This window comes from Oncorhynchus keta, chromosome 23 (assembly GCF_023373465.1).
Source record: "Oncorhynchus keta strain PuntledgeMale-10-30-2019 chromosome 23, Oket_V2, whole genome shotgun sequence".
NCBI lineage: Eukaryota > Metazoa > Chordata > Actinopteri > Salmoniformes > Salmonidae > Oncorhynchus > Oncorhynchus keta.
Genome location: NC_068443.1, coordinates 13,059,284 through 13,083,210, shown reverse-complemented (window position 1 = coordinate 13,083,210; position 23,927 = coordinate 13,059,284). Strand labels below are relative to the sequence as shown.

General features: G+C 44.1%; 2 protein-coding genes across 3 annotated transcripts; one reads left to right on the top strand and one right to left on the bottom strand.

Annotated features, from left to right (window-relative positions):
• The first annotated feature begins 345 nt into the window (after positions 1-345).
• LOC118379903 (elongation factor 2-like) lies at positions 346-8,754 on the top strand. The gene is made up of 14 exons (XM_035766903.2): positions 346-486; positions 2,135-2,349; positions 3,089-3,270; positions 3,559-3,770; positions 3,963-4,141; positions 5,330-5,435; positions 5,572-5,824; positions 6,007-6,202; positions 6,293-6,416; positions 6,577-6,819; positions 7,012-7,365; positions 7,583-7,765; positions 7,882-8,014; positions 8,185-8,754. The coding sequence occupies exons 1-14, from the start codon at positions 484-486 to the stop codon at positions 8,376-8,378; spliced, it is 2,577 nt and encodes an 858-aa protein (XP_035622796.1). The 5' UTR covers positions 346-483; the 3' UTR covers positions 8,379-8,754.
• Positions 8,755-9,193: 439 nt separating this feature from the next.
• On the bottom strand, positions 9,194-14,489 carry LOC118379904 (BTB/POZ domain-containing protein 2-like). Of its 2 annotated transcripts, XM_035766904.2 has the most exons (9): positions 13,958-14,488; positions 13,663-13,782; positions 12,184-12,340; positions 11,856-11,961; positions 11,446-11,643; positions 11,136-11,328; positions 10,521-10,608; positions 10,051-10,197; positions 9,194-9,930 (listed from the first exon to the last, which is right to left on the bottom strand). In XM_035766904.2, the coding sequence occupies exons 1-9, from the start codon at positions 14,455-14,457 to the stop codon at positions 9,769-9,771; spliced, it is 1,671 nt and encodes a 556-aa protein (XP_035622797.1). In that variant the 5' UTR covers positions 14,458-14,488; the 3' UTR covers positions 9,194-9,768. The 2 variants fall into 2 exon arrangements, with proteins under 2 accessions (XP_035622797.1, XP_035622798.1); XM_035766905.2 differs by lacking the exon at positions 9,194-9,930 and having other exon boundaries at positions 10,425-10,608; positions 13,958-14,489.
• Between the last annotated feature and the right edge of the window lie 9,438 nt (positions 14,490-23,927).

Below are 23,927 nucleotides of genomic sequence, written 5' to 3'. Positions count from 1 at the left end.
CTAATACTGCCTGCCTCCTTGTGGATTCGTGCTTGCATTGCATGTCATACCTATGTCACAGCACGTCGCACAGCGTTTATCAACTACACCCTGGTCTCATAGGCCAAACGTAATATAGTAAACAGCCAATGTTAGCTTTAGCCACATAGCATTAGCGACGACAAATTAGAGTTCATAACATATCAAACGTTTCGGGAAATTCCAAACATATTGTACACATCTCAATTCGTAACATATCATGCGAAATCGATTAATACATATCATACGAAACATAACATATTCACTCACAATAATAAGATTTTTCCAGATTTTCATTTACTATGTTACGTCTTCCCCTGAGTCCACATTGCAGCCGAACGTGAAGTGATATAAAGCAGCGTAAGGTGTCATAAGCGTTCTCTTTCCTGCCTATCCTTGGACGAGGAAGGCGGTGTATTCGCAGTGTTAATTTTACCAAAAGTTTATCTACAAACATCAGGCAAAATGGTGAGTTGATTTTGAATTGTTTTGCTATGGTTCGGTGGACCGGAGGTTCAGTGTTGTCCATGGGTAAAGAGTTGGCGACCTCCTTCCACATCGCCGGTGACCAGTTGAAAGGAACCGGGCCGAGTGAAGCAGCCTCCGGGGCACCCAAGATGGATGCTCCCTGTTTGAACTGCATGACGATGTTTAGAAAACCGCGGCGGACATAGCTAAATTAAGCACCATATGATATTTAATGAATTTAGGTACCAATTTTCTCCTTATAATTTCGTTTAAGGAATATGGTGGCTGTTTTTGAATCTACGCAGACGTCTAATGTAGGTTTTTACTATCAAACTAACCATCTTTAGGGGTTTCAAGTCTGTTTTATAACTGGGCCCGCCCAATTAACTCTAGGCCAGGGTTTCCAAAACTCAGTCATCGGGACCCTAAGAGGTGCACGTTTTGGGTTTTGCGAGGTGGTACTAGAACCGCAGACTCACCTAATCATCATGCGTTTTTACATTTTAATCAGCTGTATAGTGGTGTTAGGGCAAAAACCAAAACATACACCCCTTCGGGTCTCGATGTCGACGACCGAGTTTGGGAAACGCTGTTCTAGGTATCACCCGCTATAATTGTTGTTGTGGGTAATACTTTGTTTTTGACCACCAACGTTATAGCTAGTCACTGTTTGACAAGGGTCATTGGCCAAATCGATATTCAAAACCGTTGGTAATGGTAGCAAACTGGCCCATATGTCAATTCTAGTGTAACGTTAGCTGGCTAACGCGCAATTTGGTTGTATACATTGGCCAGCTGGCAGTAAAACGTCAGTTATTGGGTCCAAGGTGGCGTGACTTTAGTTAGGTCGTTATGTGTCGGATTGCTCAGATTTAGGCCAGCAAGTACAGCGTGATGCAGTTGTGCAAAATGGGCAGTTCCCAAGTAGCGTGCGTCACCGCTTATATCAAAAAGGCCTCTACTCGGGTCTAGGGCGGCATATGCGCCAACGCTGACTCGTTCAAGTCAAGGATCATCTCCTCGCCTTTATCAACAGAATATGACTGCCACGAATACATGAGTCATCGAGTCAGCTGCCAATAGATCTAGATTTAAGAACAGATTATTCTTTATTGGTCAAATAAGTGGCATATTGGCTGCTGGTGGTCCCTCCCTTTTTAAATTTGCTATGTGTTGAATTCCAGCCAGACTACTGCAGGCTACTGTCATGTCACCAGCCAAGATGGATAACATATCACCTCACCCCATTTGAACAGAAGACTAGGCCTAATGCAAAAATCAGCATCCCTTTTCTGATGTGCCTTATAAAAGAGCTAGGTCATCAATGCATTGTAGCCATTTTCCTCTAGCTAGATGGGGTTATCAACGACGTTTGTTTCTATAGGACAGTAAATCCATCATAGCTCATTTCTTTCGGTGTTGCCTTTCATTGCTCTTAGGAGTTTGACCAGGGTTGCTGCTGTTAAGAAATGTCAAATGCATTTAATCACGTGCATATAAAGTGAATCGATTTGAATTTTCACTTAGTTGTGCACTGATGTTAGTGGGAGTTGGGGTTTGTTTGCCCCCAAATTTCATTTTGCCAGTTTAGCTTAGACTGGGAACATTCTCTTTTAACATTTTCTGATTATGTGGATCTTTGTCTCAGGTGAACTTTACAGTGGACCAGATCCGTGCCATCATGGACAAGAAATCCAACATCCGTAACATGTCTGTGATCGCTCACGTGGACCACGGCAAGTCCACGCTGACCGACTCCCTGGTGTCAAAAGCCGGGATCATCGCGGGGTCTCGAGCCGGAGAGACACGCTTCACAGACACTCGCAAAGACGAGCAGGAGCGCTGTATTACCATCAAGTCCACGTAAGTAGTACAGGAGGATCGTGTTCCTTCTGGTGATAAATGTTTTACAACTAAAAAGACAGGTTTCTTATTGGAAAAGCTTTGGTAGTCCCTCTTTCAGTCTGGTTGCCTCTATTCAATTGTGAGTGAATACAACCCAGGAGTGCCTGTTTGAATCTCGAGTATGTATGTTGCTTGGGGGGGTGAAGCTCTTGAAGTTAATAAAATTGTTGGCCTTCCCCGGAATAAATGTAAAAGAACAAAGTAAATGTATATTTTACTTGAAGTGTGAGCGCTGCCCCTCCATGTGATCTATTGACTCAGGGTGGCTTCTGAGCACCTTTCCCATCGCTGTATCATATGCTCTCACATGTTCATTAGTCTGCTGCCCTGTGTACATAGTCATGAAACACTGATCACTTTCATAATGTTAACGGACTGGTTTACCCACTTCATAGGTATATATATGTATGTATATGTATTCCAGGCCTATCCTATTGCTGTACATGTACTATTCAGATAAACTACAGTACCAGTCAAAAGGTGGGACACCTACTTAGGGGTTTCTTTGTTTTACTACATTGTAGAATAATAGCGAAGGTATTAATGGTGATGTTACACCTGGACTCATGTAACCAAAAAGTGAGTTTTTACTATCCCTGTCTGCATCTCACAGCTGACTGGGATGCTTGGTTTCAGACAAACAACCACATTAAAATATATAATTCACCTGTTCTCTACCCTCCCTTGCTCCTCTCAGGGCCATCTCGATGTACTACGAGCTGGGGGAAAACGACATGGCTTTCATCAAGCAGTCCAAGGATGGGCTTGGCTTCCTCATCAACCTGATTGACTCACCGGGCCATGTGGACTTCTCCTCTGAGGTCACAGCCGCCCTTAGGGTCACCGACGGCGCACTGGTGGTGGTCGACTGCGTCTCAGGTACTCGCGGTCTTGTTTCTGTACTTCGGTCTCTTGCTGTTTCTTGGTCCCAGTTGCCTCTCCTACTCTTGATTGTCATGTTCATTTTAGTCATTTAGCGTATGCTCTTATTCAGAAGGACTTACAGGAGCAATTATGGTTGAGTATCTTGCTCGGGGCTATGTCAGCAGATTTTTTGCTAAGTCTGCATAGGGATTCGAACAGCAACCTGTTACTTGCCCAATGCTCGTAACCACTGTACATAGGTTAACTTGTTCATCTAACAGCTTCTCGTTCTCCCATGGTCAGGTGTGTGTGTGCAGACAGAGACTGTGTTGAGGCAGGCCATTGCTGAGCGCATCAAGCCAGTGCTGATGATGAACAAGATGGACCGGGCCCTGCTGGAGCTGCAGCTGGAGCCTGAGGATCTGTTCCAGACCTTCCAGCGCATCGTGGAGAACGTCAACGTCATCATCGCCACCTACGGAGAGGATGAAGCGGGACCAATGGGTGCCATCATGGTGAGACCGGCACGGGTTGTGTCAACAGAGTTCTGTGGTTTAAACGGACGTCTAACATGCTTGTTACACCGCAATGGAGAAACTATGTCCAGTTAAACTTACAGATGTAAATGGGACTAGTCCCCTAAACTCATAATAGGGAAACATGTTTGACATAACAGACAATGACCTGGCCCTATTGTCTTCCCTCAGATTGACCCTGTGATTGGTACCGTGGGGTTTGGGTCCGGCCTCCACGGCTGGGCCTTCACTCTAAAGCAGTTTGCTGAGATGTACGTGACCAAGTTTTCTGCCGGCAAAGACACCCAGCTGGGATCAGCGGAGAGGTGTAAGAAGGTGGAGGACATGATGAAGAAGCTGTGGGGAGAGAGGTACATGCACACCCACTGTACATGATGACCTACTACTGTACATAGAAACATTCTGTAAGAAGATGTGAGGACATGATGAATATTAATCCGGACAGTACTGGAACAAGATGAGCGTTTAGATGGACAGACCGAAAGATGCGCGCACAAGTGCAAGACTATGTTGAAATTACGGGTAGACACTTACTCTGGGTGTGTTCCAGATAGACATTCTCTGCAGATTGTCAGATCTATAGATATATAAATATGCTGTCTGGAGAAGTGTAGCATCTCATGAACCACAACAATGTGAATTAGTAACTCTATTTCCACAGAGCTGCACTAAATGTATCTGGAATGCACTTTCTCTCTCTCTCTCTCCCTCTGGGCGCACTTGATTTAAAAGAAAAAAAACTTCCGTTGTGCTGGTTAGGCGGTGCTTGTACCTTAGGACCAATGAAATGGTTCCAAGGGACAACTCCACCTACCCCGGCACTTCGGACAAATTAAATTAAGTGTGCCTGTTCTCTCTCGCTTTCTCAATCACACGTGCACAGGTGAGGGCGTGGAAATATTGAAAAGTGATTGCAGGTATGTGGCGTGACACGGGCAGCCCCATATGTACAGTGTTTTTCTCTGTATGGAGACCTGAGGAAGACCAAAGGGTTGAAGACAAAGTAAACCCATTTGGGAGCCTAAATTGCAGGTGCGCACTCTTCTCTTATGCTGGCAAACAACCTGACGTGTTGCAAATAATTCCTGTTTTTGGCTGTTTACGTGTCACGGCTGATTGTAACCTACTATATGTAAATGCTTGCGAGTTCCTGGCTGTCGTAGTGACATGAAGTTAACTGTTGCACTTGTCTTTTTTCCTTGACTCTTAATAGCACTGGTTTTGCAGATGGCAGCTAATTTTGAAGACAGTTTTACCAAAAGGTTTTGTTTGCAAATGGGGTCTAGGTCCATTCGAATTAGTCAGGAAGTAAACTAAAATGAAAGGTTTAATTATTGAAAGGGCGGTTATTTTCTCAAACCTGAAAAGGATCAGTTATTTATTTTAAGGTATTACTAAATTTCAATTGGAATGGACCTCTACCCTGGTTGCAACTTGGGTTTTAATGCACTTTTGAAATGTGCACTGCTCTCTATAAGAGCGTCTACTAGATGACAACTGTCGATGTGAATGTTAAACATGTGATGTTCACCTGGTAGGTTTTTTGACCCAGCCACTGGGAAGTTCAGTAAGTCTAACCTTGGCCCTGATGGTAAGAAGCTGCCCCGTACCTTCTCTCAGCTGGTCCTGGACCCCATCTTCAAGGTGACCCCCCTAACTGTTGATCAATTATTTTTTATTTTACTAGTTAAATTGCTTAACATTAATTGATTATGTAATTCATTGACCAATAAAATATACATATTTTTATGGTAAGCAACTTCTCCCTTCCTCCCTCCAGGTATTTGATGCTATCATGAACTTCAAGAAGGATGAGACAGCCAAGCTGATAGAGAAGCTGGACATCAAGCTGGACTCTGAGGACAAGGAGAAGGAGGGCAAGCCCCTGTTGAAGGCGGTGATGCGTCGCTGGCTCCCGGCCGGAGAAGCCCTGCTCCAGATGATCACCATCCACCTGCCCTCCCCTGTCACCGCCCAGAAGTACCGCTGTGAGCTGCTCTACGAGGGACCAGGAGACGACGAGGCTGCCATGGGTGAGGGCGCTTAACTTCAGCCAGCCCACCGTTTACACACCAAGACACACACTTGCCGCTTTGATGTCTCACACAACATCCAAAATAGAGTAACTGTCCATGTCAACTAGCAAAGGATTAGACATCACATTTCCTAGTTGATATAACGTCTGGTATCATAATCCTGATGAACATCTTCTCAGGTATCAAGAACTGCGACCCCAAGGCTCCCCTGATGATGTACATATCTAAGATGGTGCCCACCACAGATAAGGGTCGCTTCTATGCCTTTGGCCGTGTGTTCTCTGGCTGTGTGTCCACCGGCTTGAAGGTGCGCATCATGGGACCAAACTTCACCCCGGGGAAGAAAGAAGATCTCTACATCAAGCCCATCCAGAGGTGTGTCATGTGACTTCAAACTTTTAAAGTGTTGTATGTTCTCTACCCCCTCTTCATCCCTCTCCCATTTGTCTCTTTCTACCACTGTAGGACCATTCTGATGATGGGGCGTTACGTGGAGCCCATTGAGGATGTACCATGTGGGAACATTGTTGGTCTGGTTGGAGTTGACCAGTATCTGATTAAGACTGGGACCATCACCACATTTGAACAGGTGGGTTGTACAGCTCGTGTTTTACTATAGCAAAACTCAAGATGGTTTTGACATGACTGGAGCGCTCTGGTCTAAAGTAGTGCAAGATCTAGGGAATGGTTGCCATTTTGAACAGACAATGGATGAATGTTTCTTATGTCATATAATGCTTGTCCAACAGGCCCACAACATGCGTGTGATGAAGTTCAGCGTCAGCCCTGTGGTGAGGGTGGCTGTGGAGGCCAAGAACCCTGCTGACCTGCCCAAGCTGGTGGAGGGACTGAAGCGTCTGGCCAAGTCTGACCCCATGGTGCAGTGCATCATCGAGGAGTCTGGAGAGCACATCATCGCCGGGGCCGGAGAGCTTCATCTGGAGATCTGTCTCAAGGATCTGGAGGAGGACCACGCCGGGATTCCCCTGAAGGTGAGGGAGGGGGAGGCATAGGCACAAGATTGTACTCAAGGAGGAGACTAATGTACTTGGAGAAAGCAATGGTGCACTACAGAGGTGATTTTGTGTTCCACTGACAGAATCTACGTACAAGACGACAGTCGTGGAGATATCTGTGAACTAACTTGCTGTCCTAACCTGAGTCACAACTCCTCACCCTTACAGAAATCTGATCCAGTGGTGTCCTACAGGGAGACTGTGTCTGAGGAGTCTGAAGTGATGTGTCTGTCCAAGTCCCCAAACAAGCACAACCGTCTGTACATGCGGGCTAAACCCTTCCCTGACGGCCTGGCCGAGGACATCGAGAAGGGGGATGTCAGCCCCCGACAGGAGCTGAAGATCCGCGCCCGTTTCCTGGCTGACAAGTACGAGTGGGACGTGTCAGAGGCCCGTAAGATCTGGTGCTTCGGCCCCGACGGTACTGGACCCAACCTGCTGATGGACGTGACCAAGGGAGTCCAGTACCTGAACGAGATCAAGGACAGCGTTGTGGCTGGCTTCCAGTGGGCTGTCAAGGAGGTGGGTTTGCGTTGAGCTTGATGACCAACTGCTGCATCATGAATCATTTTCCTTGCAACGGCTCATTAAAGCATTGTAGTTTGAATCTACATTTGTCTTCAGTTTGTATGTGTAATTAGGTTAGAATCTCCAGTGTAGGCCATGCTGCAGGTACCAAGTTTACTAAAGTCATTTTTGTCCCGAGTTGTGACATGCAGTTCCTTCCACACTCCTACAGGGTGTGTTGTGTGAGGAGAACATGCGTGCAGTCCGCTTCGACATCCACGACGTGACCCTGCACACAGACGCAATTCACCGTGGTGGTGGACAGATCATCCCCACGGCCCGCAGAGTGCTGTATGCCTGCCAGCTCACCGCCCAGCCACGACTCATGGAGCCGGTCTACCTAGTGGAGATCCAGGTGTGTAACTACTTTGCCACTAACCTGACTGCTTTCTTACATTGATTTGTATGCTAGTCTAAAGGGGTCTATTTGTGATCAACTGATTTTTCTGAATGTGTTTCCGGCCTCTGCAGTGCCCAGAGCAGGTAGTGGGTGGGATCTACGGCGTGCTGAACAGGAAGCGAGGCCATGTGTTCGAGGAGTCCCAGGTGATGGGCACACCCATGTTCATCGTCAAGGCCTACCTGCCTGTCAACGAGTCATTTGGTGAGTGTTAACTCAATCTGGTGCTTACCAGGGACGCGTTAAGAGAATTGGCGTTTCCGTGTACATTTCAAATGGACTGACCCAACCCTGTGCAGAAGTTATTCTTATCTGATAGGTAATGTCATGGCAGATGGACCTCAAACGTTAACTGTCCTGTTCCCCGCCCCCAGGGTTCACCGCTGACCTGCGTTCCAACACGGGCGGCCAGGCCTTCCCCCAGTGTGTGTTTGACCACTGGCAGATCCTCCAGGGAGATCCCCAGGACCCCACAACCAAGACTGCCATTGTGGTGGCCGAGACCAGGAAACGCAAGGGGCTGAAAGAGGGCATCCCGGCCTTGGACAACTACCTGGACAAATTGTAAATGTTGTCCTGGTTCCCCCTAGCCACTACAACCCCCACCCCACTTGTGTAGATTGATAATGATTGGGTAGGCATACGCAATATGTGGAAGATTTCACCTAGCCTATCGGAGGGTAACGTGACTCTATTGGCATATTGCTTATGGTATACCTATCCGACCCTTTCAGATGTACACAGTGACCAGGGGAAGGGACTAGTGCTTGGTTTGGAAGTTAGTGGTTCTCTGACCTTTCCCCCCTTCTATTCCTCCATTGTACGAGTGAGGAATGGGACTGTACAGTGCACTGTGCGCAGTAGCGCTTGCCTAAATGGAAACCTGGTGACATGAATCCAAGGATGGAAAATGTCAATCATAATAAAGATGAATAGAAATTGTACATGGTGTGGATGTGTTTATTGGCTTTTGAATGGATTGAAATGAAGAAACTGGTAACTAAATGGTACAATTTTGATTGAACTGAAGGTCATTTCTTACCTTGACACATGTTCATTAATGTGCCAGTAACTATTTCTGTAAAGTTCCCTGTACCTCCAGGACCAGTGGTGTTCTACAACTTGGTAATTGGACACTATCAATTCAGTGTGATTTCCTTTAATTAAATGACATCCTTCTTCATGTCATACTCAAACTGAAGCTGTAATTCCTGTTTAATCTGGTCATAATTATTTGCACCCTTGCTCAAGGTGTGCATGGCACTGCTTTTACTGTACCTAATACCTATGGTGGATCTTTGATGGTGCTGTTTTCCAAGGACCAGAACATTTAAGCCCATCTCTATAATTGTTAATTGCCAACATCTTGCAATGGTGAATCAGTTGATTTAGACTGCCCTGTTCAAGAGCAGACATTTTAATATAACCGTTTAGAAAAGTCTTATCCTCATTTTAAACAATACTTTAACAATCTTGGAGCGCAATTCCGCACCCGACTATTTCATGGTGGTAGTGAGAGCTGAACATCCTGCAGCATTGTCCACCTGACAAATAACCAGAGGGACATCCTGTACAGACAAATTACATGCCCAGAGTCAACATTTTGAATATGGAGACCTGATGGTTAAAGATATTTCCCATTTTGTTAGTGTAACAGTGTTCATTATATACATTGGAGTAGCTGGATGCATCTCACTCCCACATGCTTTTAGCTGCAGACAGACCATAAAGGGGTGGCTCTGTAAATACATGTCAAGCTTTCCTCCTTTTCCCAAGTTAGAGTCAATAGTTCTCAAAGTAAAACAAGCTGACATCCCTCAAACAGACCCCTCCATGGTCAGTGGGAGTTGAGAGAGAAAGACCATGCTCTAATTGTTGATGCCTCCTTCACCACTGGCAGAACTGGGTGTGGCTTCCACAATCCAAACAGGGCCTGAGTCTCAGCAGTCCAGTGAGGACTAGGTGTAGAAGATGACTTCGGGGATCTGTCCGTCTTCTACTGAGGTGCCGTTGTTGTTGCCCGCAGCATAGCAGAAGGTGAAGCATGTCTTGGTGCCAGTGGAGGACGACTCGTGAGTCACCTTACGCATTCCCTTGGTCCCATAGTGAGAGTCAGGACCCTGAGAAAGACATGGAGAGATTGAAGGTGGATAGAGGGAATCAGTGGTTACACAGCCAGAACAGAACACCTATCCAGGGAGGAAATAACACCAATCAAAACATGTACAGAAAGCCTGTACCTTGAGTGTGGCGCAGGCTGTGTAGTTGACGTTGGGCAGGATCTCCACCGGCTCCTTGAACATGACTCTGAAGGTGTTGGATGAGCCATCACAGCTGAAGCCTGTGTCGTTCTGACCCAGCACTGTGTTACTATCTGTGTGAATGATCTGGGATGAGAGAGGGAAACGTTACAGAAACAATCTCCCTTGTCCCATTATAGTGCACTATTATGGACCAGCGCCCCATTGGCCCTGATCAAAAGTAGTGCACTATAATGGGATTAGGGTGCCACTTGGGACATAATGGTCACACATTCTACACCAACACACTGCTAATATATATCTATCCACAGGAACGAAAATATTGTCATCAATGATTTAGGAGAGACAAATACCAGAGGGAAGGGAGTCTTTGTTCCAATGTATTCTGTCTATATAAATCAAATATGATTGATTGATTGACTGATTTGGTTAGTTAAGGTGGGCAGTGCCTGGATGTTGACTTGGTAGTCTGTGGGGCCGTGTATGGAGCCGTAGAGGCCAAAGCCCACCACGAAGATCCTCCTGTTCACTGAAAACCTGAGAAAAGAGGAGGAATATTAAAACAGGAGAGGAGAAGAGGAAGAATATTAAAACAGGAGAGGAGAAGAGGAAGAATATTAAAACAGGAGAGGAGAAGAGGAGGAATATTAAAACAGGAGAGGAGAAGAGGAGGAATATTAAAACAGGAGAGGAGAAGAGGAAGAATATTAAAACAGGAGAGGAGAAGAGGAAGAATATTAAAACAGGAGAGGAGAAGAGGAAGAATATTAAAACAGGAGAGGAGAAGAGGAGGAATATTAAAACAGGAGAGAGGAAGAATATTAAAACAGGAGAGGAGAAGAGGAAGAATATTAAAACAGGAGAGGAGAAGAGGAAGAATATTAAAACAGGAGAGGAGAAGAGGAAGAATATTAAAACGAGAGGAGAAGACGAGGAGGAAGAATATTAAAACAGGATAGGAGAAGAAGAGGAGGGGATAAGAGGGATAGATTATGTCCTCAGGAAATATTTTTGAGATTACCTATCACACACACAAAGTTAATTTGATCTGTGCGTGTTCTCACCGTATACGGTCACTGGTCCCACTGTAGCCCCAGCGGCTCTCCACCTGTCCGAAGCGTGTGATGCTGCACTCCTTCCCCCGCAGGCAGCAGCGAGGCCGGTCGATGAACTCTACGCGGGGCTTTGGGTTCACCGTGAAGTGAAGGAACAGGCTCACCACCTCACTGTCTGTCAGGATACTGGACTGGGCCGGTCCTGGGTGGAGACAGCAGGGATAGGAAGACATGTCAGAGTGAGGGAGACAGATTGTGAGAGAGACATACAGTGTGCAAAAATCACTGTGTGTGTGTTGTGGGTGTGGGTGTGTGCTACCTGCGGCAAACTCTTCGATAGTCATGAGTGGGAAGCGGATGAGGGCGAGGGCCTTGGCCAGGACCCTGCGCTTGTTCTCTGGGGTGGGCTGTAGCTGCTGCCGGTGGGCCTCTGCCTCTGCCCAGCGTACCGCCGCAACAAATAAACGCACCTCCCTCACACCCAGAGTGTCCCGCTCCAGCACAGCCACTAAAGTATCTGAGAGAGGGTAGAAAGATGGAAGGAGTAGACAAGAGGGAAAGACAGAGAGGAAGAAGAGAGGGAAGGAATGGAAGACATAGAAGGGGAAAGAGTGAAATGGAGAGGAGGGAGGGAGCAGTCGTCATGAGACACAAACATTGCCATGCGCATTTCAAGAATGCATTACCATATGTAGAGTGAACTACAAAACCCAAAGTGAACTACAATACCCAGATCTATGTCAGTGAAACCTTCAGCTGCTAGAGCATCTCCGGTATTCTTGTCGATGTTCTCTAGACACAAGCTGGCAAGCTGGGGCTCATCGAAAAGTCGAGCCTGAAACACACACATCGATCAGATTCACAGTAAACAGTAGTTTACTTAACATGAACTGACCAAGAACCTTTGCAACTCCTGTTTTGGGACTGACCTATTGATTTGAGATGTTCAGACAAACTGTACCAGAGTTATTTTGATTCTGGGTCAGGCCACTCAATCAGTCACTGGTTGACTTGTTTAGAGAATGCATCCCAGACAGACAGTACAATAGTAGCTGACCTGAGTGAGCAGCATGAAGGCATTGTCTGCCCGCAGGTTCTTCTTGAGGAATTCCACACAGTGGGCCTCCAAGGCTGGCACTGCATACTTCTTAGCCGTGTACAGAGTGGTCATCACCGTCTCAGGCCCTATTTGGATCTCATCAGAGTACAGGAACCTGGAGGGGACAAGATTAGATTACTGATAGCAGGGGACCTTTAATGTTGTATTTACTAGGGATCCTGGGGTACAAACACATTACGACACATCACACATAAAATCATATAACACCACTACATATCTACAATACAGAATGTATAATACCACCATACAACAATATTACAATGTACGTGTGTGTAGAGTGCGTGTGCTAGCCTGTGTGTGCGTATGCGTGTCTTGCTTCAGTTCGGCTGGCGGAAGTCAGCTAGGAGAAAGAGTGTGCACTGTTTGTCCATTTTGAGACACCATAGATAGTATACACTTCCTCAAAACAGTCTGAATTAATCTAACACAATAAATCTGTAATTAATTAGACGTTTTTGCCGAGGAGATCTTAGACTCATAATTTTACATCTAGTTAGAATGTTTGGTGCAGTATTTCTCAATGGGGGGAAAAAAGTTCATTATAACGACTTGTCTCTTGTTGAACAACAAAGACTTTATTAAAGAATTCTGACAGTTAACCAATCACAGATGAAGGGGCGTATACTTTGGCTCCTGAACTTCAGCTGGCCTTGAGGAAAAAAATGTGTGCCCGAACAAAAATGTCACCATGTGGCCTTTAGAGGACATACTCTTTGAACACACCAACAGCATCATTGCCTTTTGGTACACCACAATTACATTCATTTCCAATGAAAATGGCACGTTTGCATTGCGTAGCAGAGGCAGTTGCAGTGCGTTTGGTGTAGATTCATCAAACATATGTGTCAAACTGTATACATAGACACGGTTTGACAGAAATGGTAGCAGAAGGTGAATGTTGAACTTTTGTTGCATACATTTCCAGATGATGCTGCGACTATTTTGCGCAACGCCGCTGTCGGTGTGTTGGAAGCATTAAAGGCCCTGCATGGTCAATCCACCATCTGAAGTGGCCATGCAACATTTACTGTGATTCAGCCTCCACAGACGTCAGGGCTTTCATACTTCTTGCGCTTAGCAGAGCCATTGTGAAGGAAGTTGTCAAGGAAGCGAGTGTGTTAATACAGGATGTACCGCCCCTACCTACCATCAACCAATCATGTCAATATGGGGCTATACAACTTTGAGGCGCACAGCAATGTGGTAGAGAATTTGAGTTGGCGTCTGCATGCCTCCAGCGGCTTAGCAATTGCATCACACTCTCAGACCACATTGTCAGATGAAGCATAAATTGGCTTTAACAGTCTTTGGTGGAACCGATAACCTGGGTTCTGGCCATAAACTGTCCAATACCTTGGATGGGACCATTTGCGCTATTATGATTGTAACGTCTCTAAACCAGGAAGTACTTCTTACTTCAGTAATGCCAGAAAGGCTGCAGGTTCGACATCTGGCAAATCGATTTCCGTTGAGGTGGTCGCCATACCCCCGTTGAACATGGCATCGAAGACTGCGCTGCCCACAGCGAGAACGAATCTAAACAAAACCAAAGCCATCATCAAATCAAAACAATGCTTTTCACCACTAACATGATGCATTAAACTCGCTTGGATTAATAAACATGTCAATTAGACGAATTTCTTTACTTTCTTCTACTAACCATCATTTGTAGAGAAACTATAGTAATAAGGAAATGCACGTTCGTGCTTACCTGTGTGCGGGTATTCGTTGCACTCCCATACCTTTCCCCACCAGAAAATGAACGTCACTCAGAACCTCGTTATTGAACAGGAAAGCAAACCGTTCCTTTACGGTGCTTTTCGTCGCCTGCCAGTTGTACACGGGCTCCCGGTAAACCAAAACATCAGCGGCCGGTGGTGCTGACGACAGTGAGGAATGGGTTCCTGTTACACTCGCAGCCGTTGCTCCGGAGGCCCCCCTTGCCGCAGCGCTTTGAGCTGACGCTTGCTGAATCGAGTTCTGCACAGTCGGTTGAGTTCCAGCTGCAACACCGGCGCTTTCGCCTCCGCCAGGCCCCGACTGCGGGTTGGGGCGCCTTGCAGGCCCCTGAACCCCTCCGGTCGCACCAGTGGGCCCACCGTTAGACGTAGGCATTGAATAACCACTGTTGCTGGGCTGGCCATTTCCCAAAGGCCCTGGGCAGGAGAAATGTAAGGAGGGAGGCCTACCACTGTAGTCCCCAGCAGCCATCTTGAATCTGACAGATCATGGGAGGGGCGTGACGTATACATAAACGGAACACGGTCGGGTACGTGAACCAGAGGATGTTTTGTAAAATATGTTTGCATATTTTTTATTTGTTGTTTAATAACTAATAAAAACATTTGAAAAATATATAACAAAAATACCGAAAAATAAAAAAGAACCATACGCTCCAGACAGGATGCTTCTCGACCCAGATCCAGGATCAGAGTATCCTCTCCCCACCTGACCACAACCAAGGTGGAGGGAAATGTAACACGGACCCTCGTAATAAAAACTGAGTGGTTTGAGCCCAAATGCTGATTGGCTGAAAGCCGTGGTATATCAGACCGTATACCATAGGTTTGACAAAAAAATATTTGTACTGTTTTAATTACGTTTGTAACCAGTTTATAATAGCAATAAGGCACCTCTGGGTTTGTAGCATATGACCCATATACCACGGCAAATGGCTGTATCCAGGCACTCCTCATTGCATCGTTGATAAGAACAGCCCTTAGCCGTGCTATTTTGGAAATATACCACTGCCCCTCGGGCCTTATAAATATCCGTATCCGGTATTATCCACTCTAATTTGAACTAGAGAGGGCTATCTCTGAGTGAACTGTACAGTGCAAAACGTGAGAAAAAAAAATCACCAGTGCCGCCGGATGGCGCTATTATTTCTTACTTCATTTGACAAACGATGTAAGGAATAATAGTGTCATCTGGCTGAAGTAGGGTTACATGAGAAAGTGAGAGATAATCCTCAACTGGTTTAATGATTTGATGTCAGTTGTGCCAAAACAACACATCAGGTAATAATCCTCACACTATAGTATGATATGATAGCCTACACAAAGTACATTTAAATTGATTGAAAATTAAACGTTTTCAATTAAATTGATTGAATGAAATAAAGCAGTTGTTTCCATGTCTATGAAGTATTTAATGCATAGATTCAGTTGAGACAAACATTATTCTTCCTTTTTTACAAGGATTGACATTTTCCTGGTTTTTCTCTTCAACAACAAATGACTGTTAATGAATGTTAAAATTATACACATTACATAATTGATTGGCTGACAGGTTGTTTGTCTGTGAAATGTACAACTTGTCCTGATCCATTGTTTTATTAAGGAAGCAGAGAGAAAAAAGGAAATAGTGGCATATCATTTGACTCTTGGAACGCACAGTGTATTAATACTTAGCTATGAAGATTAGGACTCAGAATCACATGCAGAGTTCAGTCAGTGATACACATGAGAAAGAAAGAGACGTTATAATATGTTTATCAATGTTGAGGTAATAAAGACATTATGTTAGAATAAGTGATTAATCTGCTGTGCCAACACATCTCTGGGCCCAGTTTTTCAAAATATATCTTTCTGGATTTCGCCTATCTGATTGTATTAATTTAATAGAAATAGAATTAATAGAACCCCATTCTACTAATTCTATTTATATGTATTTAATCCTAACTGATAGGCAAAATCCACATCCACAACTTTTGAAAAACAGACTGTACCACCTTATCCTGAATGACTTCCTAATGACTGACCATACAGAGCAGAGCTGTTGCTCCAGACTGCCTCTGACACACATGACCAGAGATACCGTAGAGCTATATGCAGACATGGCTTCATCAATGCAGATTTAGCCGGGGATATATACCTAAACCTCTCTGCCATCCGGTCTTTACAATGTGCTCCTTTATCATCTCTTTATCATAAGCACAGTTCAAAATTAAGTGGAATCTTTAAACAATCTTTTCATTTTCACCTGGTGAACAGCAGGTGGCCAGTGATGGTGCTGTGGTGGTTTACATCGTCAAATACCCATGAGTTTACACACAGTCGTATGAAGATCACATCTCCCACCTCCAGCAACAGCGATATGAGGGGAACATTTATGAATAGTTTTATAACATGTTGAAAGTTGAGTAACACTTTGCATTACGTTTTGATATACCTGTGTAAGAGACTGAGTTTCTCATCTGCAGATCAAAAAGAGATTGTTTGCATAAAGTGATCAATGGCTTGAAGATCTAATAGTTTGCATTTACTTGTCTTTTGACACGTTTTCTTGACCTGTGTTTGAATTATAGGCATTGCTGATGTTTGTGAAGTTTCAGCATCTTCATGTGTTCCCTTCTCCTGATGCAAGCAGTGAAGCTGAGAATTCCACCTTCCTGACTGTGAGACACAAATTAAACATTGATGTTAGCTCTCTTTTTTCGTTTTTTAAATGCTGAAAGCCTGGGCAGTACATATAGGGGATATTCCATTGGGCACGTGTAGTCACTCATAAAGCACTCGTAATTATCAGCATATCATTACTATGCAGATTTTGTTTTTACATAATCAACACAAGCTAGCCATTCTAATTAGCAACATTTTAACATCTGCAAATTTAACATCTGCAAATTCACCGATCTACATTTCTTTTTCCATTTGTTTTGTCTTGATTGTACACACCTGTTTTCCATTACGTTATAATTGATTCCCTATTTAACCCTCTGGTTCCCACATTGTTTTGTGCGTGTTTGTTCTTTGTTAGGTGGTCGCCCTTTTGTGTCGAGCTGGAATGTTCAAGTCCCTGGTGGGGACATGTTGAATAATAATTACTGTATAAATGAACTTACACAACGTGTGTCAAATATGTGAGTTGAAAACATTGCTTGTTAAAAGTACTGTGTGTAACCAGTTGTACATACTTCTTTTGGTTTGTCCAGGTAACACTTGGACCGAAAAGTAGAATAAACTTTTTTTAAAGGCAGTGGAACCAGTTACTTAATTAGTTGAAACATCTAGATTTATTTTTTACAGTGTTGGTAAAATGTACATATTTGACACATTACAGAACATTTCTGGGTTATGTATGTTCATAGTTTATTTACCAACTATGTTCTCAATGCAAACTTTTTCCCCTCAGTTGTCCCTCATATTGACTTCAATTTCTCTCTTCAGTTCTTCTACCCGCTTCTCAGTAACATTTGTGCTGGTCTTCACAGCAACTAGCTCCACTGCTTAGACTGAAATACAGGAGTTTTAGAGTAATGAATATCAAAATATGAGACATCTTTAACATTCTGTTATTGTATACAGTGTCCTATTAGGAACACCTCAGTCTCAGCAAGACCTGTGTCAATGCCAGAAGGAGTGATCGGCAATGTCTCTCAGAACAGAATGGGTGTCAGGCTGGCAGGTTTGTTGAGAGCAGGACGAGGCTTCAGTTAAATATCCCTGGTTTTGTATCTTTAGCTCATTCCTACTGCCTCCATCTTCAGTGTCTCTCTGAACCTGTGCCCCAGTCACACAGCTGCACAACAACGTCAGCAGAACCACAGTAGTCTTCATTCTCAAGCTGAATGACTCTTTTCTCTTCTTGCAGAGTGTAATGTTTGTGTTGTAATTCTCTCCTTTATATACCCTCACCTGTTTAACCATTACCAGGTGATATCAAGTCCACATGTATTTTGCTACTACTAAAGTACCGTAGGCCCTTAGGAGTAGATTTGTTTACAACATGTAGAGAAAAGATTTACATTTCAACTGGCATCAGATATACTACAGTAATAAAACACCAATTATTAACTTCAACTTTTACTGCAGTGGGATAATCAGGGTCACACAGAGTGATTCTTGGTAGTCTAAAACAAATATACTTTCAAACAAAAGTATACACCTCACACATATGGTTATGGGCTTAAACAAAAACAAGAGACCTGTACCATGTCAGATATAGTTTAAATGTATTCAATTTTGAGTTTGCATCCCAATATAAGACTTTATACCACAGAAGACTGAAATATAAGAAAACTGTTTGACATAGAAACAATTTTTGTCCGTTTAAAAAAATAATTGTTATTATTTGTGAAATTCTGCAAAATATGAATAACATTCCACCCAAGAAGCCAAAGAGGGCACTTTTGGTAAATGACTGCAGTAAAGGGCTACTGCACAGAAGACAATATGGTGCAGGGATTGAGATACAATATGTTTTCATATTCTTTAACATATTGTTTATACACTTTATACTAAATCCAAACCCAGTAACATTGCTGTTCAGAGTTGGGGTGAGATGGGCAACTGTTGTCGGCAAAGCCTATTTACAAAAACAAACAGGAAATATGCAAAACATTTCAGTGTTAAACACAAACTCTATTGCTTTAACAACAAGAGAAGGACCCTAGACAGGATGTGGATACTATAAACATCTTGTGCACATATTGCTGGCTCCTGCACGTGAATCATTCCAAAAGTAGGTAAGACAAATTTGCTAAATAAACTAAAGGAAAGATACTGACATAATGAATAATATTAATAATGAGACTACATACAAGGGGTTCCGGTACTGAGTCAGTGTGCAGGGGTACGTACGGGTTAGTTGACGTAATTGTGGTAATATGTACATGTAAAGTGGCTAGGCAATCTGGATAGATAATAAACTCTGTGTGTGTGTGTGTGTGTGTGTGTGTGTGTGTGTGTGTGTGTGTGTGTGTGTGTGTGTGTGTGTGTGTGTGTGTGTGTGTGTGTGTGTGTGTGTGTGTGTGTGTGTGTGTGTGTGTGTGTGTGTGTGTGTGTGTGTGTGTGTGTGTGTGTGTGTGTGTGGTAGTGGTAGCAGAACAGGGCTTTCCTCTGATACTGCCTGGTATAGAGGTCCTGGATGGCAGGAAGCACTACCCTATGTAGTGCCTTGCTCTACCAAGCGGTGATGCAACCAGTCAGGATGCTCTCTATGGTGCAGCTTTATAACTTTTTGAGGATATGAGGTCCCATGTCAACTCCTGAAGGGGAATAGGCGTTGTCGTGCCCTCTTCACAACTTTGTTGGTGTGTTTAGAATGGACCATGATAGGTTCTTAGTGATGGGGACATCAAGGGACTTGAAGCTCTCAACAGACTCCAGTCCACAATCAGCACCTTTGTCTTGCTCATGTTGAGGAAGAGGTTCTTGTCCTGGCACCACACTGCCAGGTCTCTGACCTCCTCCCCATAGGCTATCTCATCGTCATCTATGTTCAGTCTCACCACCGTCGTGTCATCGGGAAAACTTAATTATGGTGTTGGAGTCGAGCGCAGTCACGGGTGAACAGGGAATACAGGAGGGGACTAAGTACACATCCCTGAGAGCCCCCCCCGTGGCAGATGTGTTGTTATCTACCCTCACCACCAGGTCAGGAAGTCCACCAGGTCAGGAAGTCCAGGATCCAGTTGTGGAGGGAGGTGTTCAGTCCCGGGGTTCTTAGCTTAGTGATGAGCTTTGAGGGCACTATGGTGTTGAACGCTGAGCTGCAGTCAATGAACAGCATTCTCACATACAGTTGAAGTCAGAAGTTTTTCAGACACTTAGGTTGGAATCATTAAAACTAATTTTTCAACCACTCCACAAATGTCTTGTTAACAAACTATAGTGTTGGTTAAGTCGGTTAAGACATCTACTTTGTGCATGACACAAGTCATTTTTCCAACAATTGTGTACAGACAGATTATTTCACTTATAATTCACTGTATCACAATTCCAGTTGGTCTGAAATTGTTGACTGCGCCTGTAAACAGCTTTGAAAATTCCAGAAAATGATGTCATGGCTTGAGAAGTTCCTGATAGGCTAATTGACATAATTGGAGTCAATTGGAGGTGTACCTGTGGATGTATTTCAAGGCCTACCTTCAAACTCAGTGCCTCTTTGCTTGACATCAATGGAAAATCAAAAGAAATCAGTCAAGACTTCAGAAAAAAATGGTAGACCTCCACAAATCTGGTTCATCCTTGGGAGCAATTTCCAAATGCCTGAAGGTACCACGTTCATCTGTACAATCAATAGTATGCAAGTATAAACACCATGTGACCACCCAGCCATCATACAGGAAGGAGACGCATTCTGTCCCCTAGAGATGGACGTACTTTGGTGCGAAAAGTGCAAATCAATCCCAGAACAACAGCAAAGGTGTTGGAGGAAACAGGTACAAATAATCTATATCCACAGTAAAACGAGTCCTGTATCGACATAACCTGAAAGGCCGCTCAGCAAGGAAGAAGCCACTGCTCCAAAACCTCCATAAAAAAGCCAGACTACGGTTTGCAACTGCACATGGGGACCAAGATCATACTTTTTGAGAAATGTCCTCTCGTCTGATGAAACAAAAATAGAACTGTTTGTCCATAATGACCATCATTATGTTTGGAGGAGAAAGGGGAGGCTTGCAAGCCGAAGAACACCAACCCAACCGTGAAGCATGGTGGTGGCAGCATCATGTTGTGGGGGTGCTTTTCTGAAGGAGGGACTGGTGCACTTCACAAAATAGATGGCTTCATGAGGCAGGAGAATTAGGTGGATATATTGAAGCAACATCTCAAGACATCAGTCAGGAAGTTAAAGCTTGGTCTCAAAAGGGTCTTTCAAATGGACAATGACCCCAAGCATACTTCCAAAGTTGTGACAACGTGGCTTAAGGACAACAAAGTCAAGGTATTGGAGTGGGCATCACAAAGCCCTGACCTCAATCCCATAGAAAATTTGTGGGCAGAACTGAAAAAGCGTGTTAGAGGAAGGAGGCCTACAAACCTGACTCAGTTACACCAGCTCTGTCAGGAGGAATGGGCCAAAATTCACCCAACTTATTAATGTGGGAAGCTTGTGGAAGGATACCCGAAAAGTTGGACCCAAGTTAAACAATTTAAAGGCAATGCTACCAAACACTAATTGAGTGTATGTAAACTTCTGACCCACTGGGTATGTGATGAAAGAAATAAAAGCTGAAATAAATCATTCTCTCTACTATTATTGTGACATTTCACATTCATAAAATGAAGTGCTGATCCTAACTGATCTAATACGTTTTACTAGGATTAAATGTCAGGAATTGTGAAAAACTGTGTTAAATGTATTTGGCTGAGGTGTATGTAATCTTCCAAATTCAACTGTATGCCACTAATGTTCGCTCGTTCGGAGAAAGGTAATACATTGTATTTACGTGAAGCTAGTGTCGATAGTTGAGCTGGTGGTGTGAGGCTCTGGTTTTCCCAGTCGAGGTCGCCATTGTCTTTTGTAGATTCTTCTGGGTCGTTGTGGAGTGAGATGTTGTGGTTTTCTGCATCAGTCAATGTTCTTACTACATTTGCTACCTTTCCTACTGCAGTCTGTTAGGCTGTAATCTAGGACTCACTTATTCTTGAGTGATCAATAGTTCAGAGTTCATACCATTTCACATGTGGCACAAGCTGAAAAGTTTTCTGGCCTGTAGAGTTGAAATTAGCATTAGCCCTTTTTAAACGTGAAGACAAGTCCTCACGATATTTGGAACTGAGGTGACTTTTCGTCACGGGGGCTTTTATTCTAGAGTGTAAAAGGGGTTGGTTCATCATTTCCAACCAATGTCTATTCACTTGGGCGTGGTTACTGACTGGGCACAAGTTACCATAAAACAAAGATTTTCATTTTAGAAGACTAAATCACATTGTTATCTTTTCAAAGTATTCTTATACTCGTTAGACATTTTATCCCACATTCAGATGCAAGCCTCATAACTGAGGAACCTGTATAAACAGAGTTCGAGTAATGTGGCTGTATTGTCCTTCATGAGGCCACAAACATAAATCAAAACAGACCGGGTTGTAGCTGGCTTCTCCACCGACCGTTTCCACATTCTCTAAATTAGGAATCATGTTTAATTCTCCAATTCGGGGAGGTCGAAGTATTTGGCAGTAGAGTCCCTTTGTCTTACTGTGACACTCTCTCCATACTGCATGTGGCAAGGGAGAAGATGGCCTCTGCCAGGAATTTATGACGATGTTGTAAAGTCATAAAACTGCCCCCTCTAACAGGAGAGGGGGGGGGGGGGTTCACATCTCTGCTAGAGGGCTTGCTTCTTGACAGAGCGTTGGACCAGTAACCGAAAAGTTGCTGCATCGAAGCCCCGAGCTGACAAGGTAAAAATCTGTTGTTCTGCCCCTGAGTAAGGCAGTTAACCCACTGTTCCCCGGGCGCTGAAGATGAGGATGTCGATTAAGGCAGCCTCTTGCACCTCTCTGATTCAGAGGAGTTGGGTTAAATGCGGAAGACACATTTCATTTGAATGCATTCAGTTGTACAACTGACTAGGTATCCCCTTTTCCTTTATTGTTGGTGTATTCTATATTTCAGCACAAGCAGTTGAGCTTGAATCAATGAAAGTCAAATGTTGCAAAGAGCCAGGTGGAGGAGCTGAGGAGACGAAATTAAGGTAATTTCTGTTGACACATATTTAGTAGTATTCACAATCCACAGCAGTTAGACTTCATTTGGTTATTCTGCTCAGCTTTAAAATATATCTCTTTTACTACTAACTTTAGTTAACGCTGTCTCATCTATGTGTCACAGTCAGGAAGGTGGCTTTCTCTGCTTCACTTTTGGCCTCAGGATCTGGATACACAAGACCCTACAACACCCACACTACAGACATGTTGTCACAAACATTGGCAATTCTTATAATCCTAACATAGGCATAGTACACAGCAGACAAAGTATACTTAGCCATCAGTGCTATAATCACCAAGGTTCAGTTAGGTTAACTCAAACAACTTCTGTTTGAGATGATTTATTGCTACATAACTAATGGACCTGTGTGTGCTGACTAACATGTCAGTCAGAGGTATTAACTGGATAATAATAATGTGAAAATATTGTACAATCAGGTGTGCAAGTGTAACGGATGTGAAACGGCTAGCTTAGTTAGCGGTGCGCGCTAAATAGCGTTTCAATCGGTTACGTCACTAGCTCTGAGACCTTGAAGTAGTAGTTCCCCTTGCTCTGCAAGGGCCGCAGCTTTTGTGGAGCGATGGGTAACGATGCTTCGAGGGTGACTGTTGTCGATGTGTGCAGAGGGTCCCTGGTTCGCGCCCGGGTATGGGCGAGGGGACGGACGTAAAGTTATTCTGTTACACAAAGCTCTTAGAGACTTACCCAGAAAGACTCACAGCTGTAATCACTGACAAAAGGTGATTCTAACATGTATTGACTCAAGGGTGAGAAAACTTATTGTAATGAGATATATATGGGTTATTGTGTGTCGATGGGTGAGAGAAAAAAATCTCCTTGATCCATATTGAATTCAGGCTGTAATAAAACAACATGTGGAATGAGTCAAGGGGTATGAATACTTTCTGAAGGCTCTGTAAATAGCTCCCCCTTCTGGCACTGTATGTAACATTGTGTGTTCGAGTTTACACTTTACCTGCCTCGTGCCTATGCTTGTGTAACCGGTGTGAAATGGCTAGCTAGTTAGCGGGGTGCGCGCTAATAGCGTTTCAATCGGTGACGTCACTCGCTCTGAGACCTTGAAGTAGTTGTTCCCCTTGCTCTGCAAGTGCCGCGGCTTTTGTGGAGCGATGGGTAACGATGCTTCGAGGGTGGCTGTTCGAGCCCAGGTAGAGGAGGGACAGAAGCAATACTGTTACACTTGCAGCTATCATGTAAAGACAGGTATTAGGGACACTTAC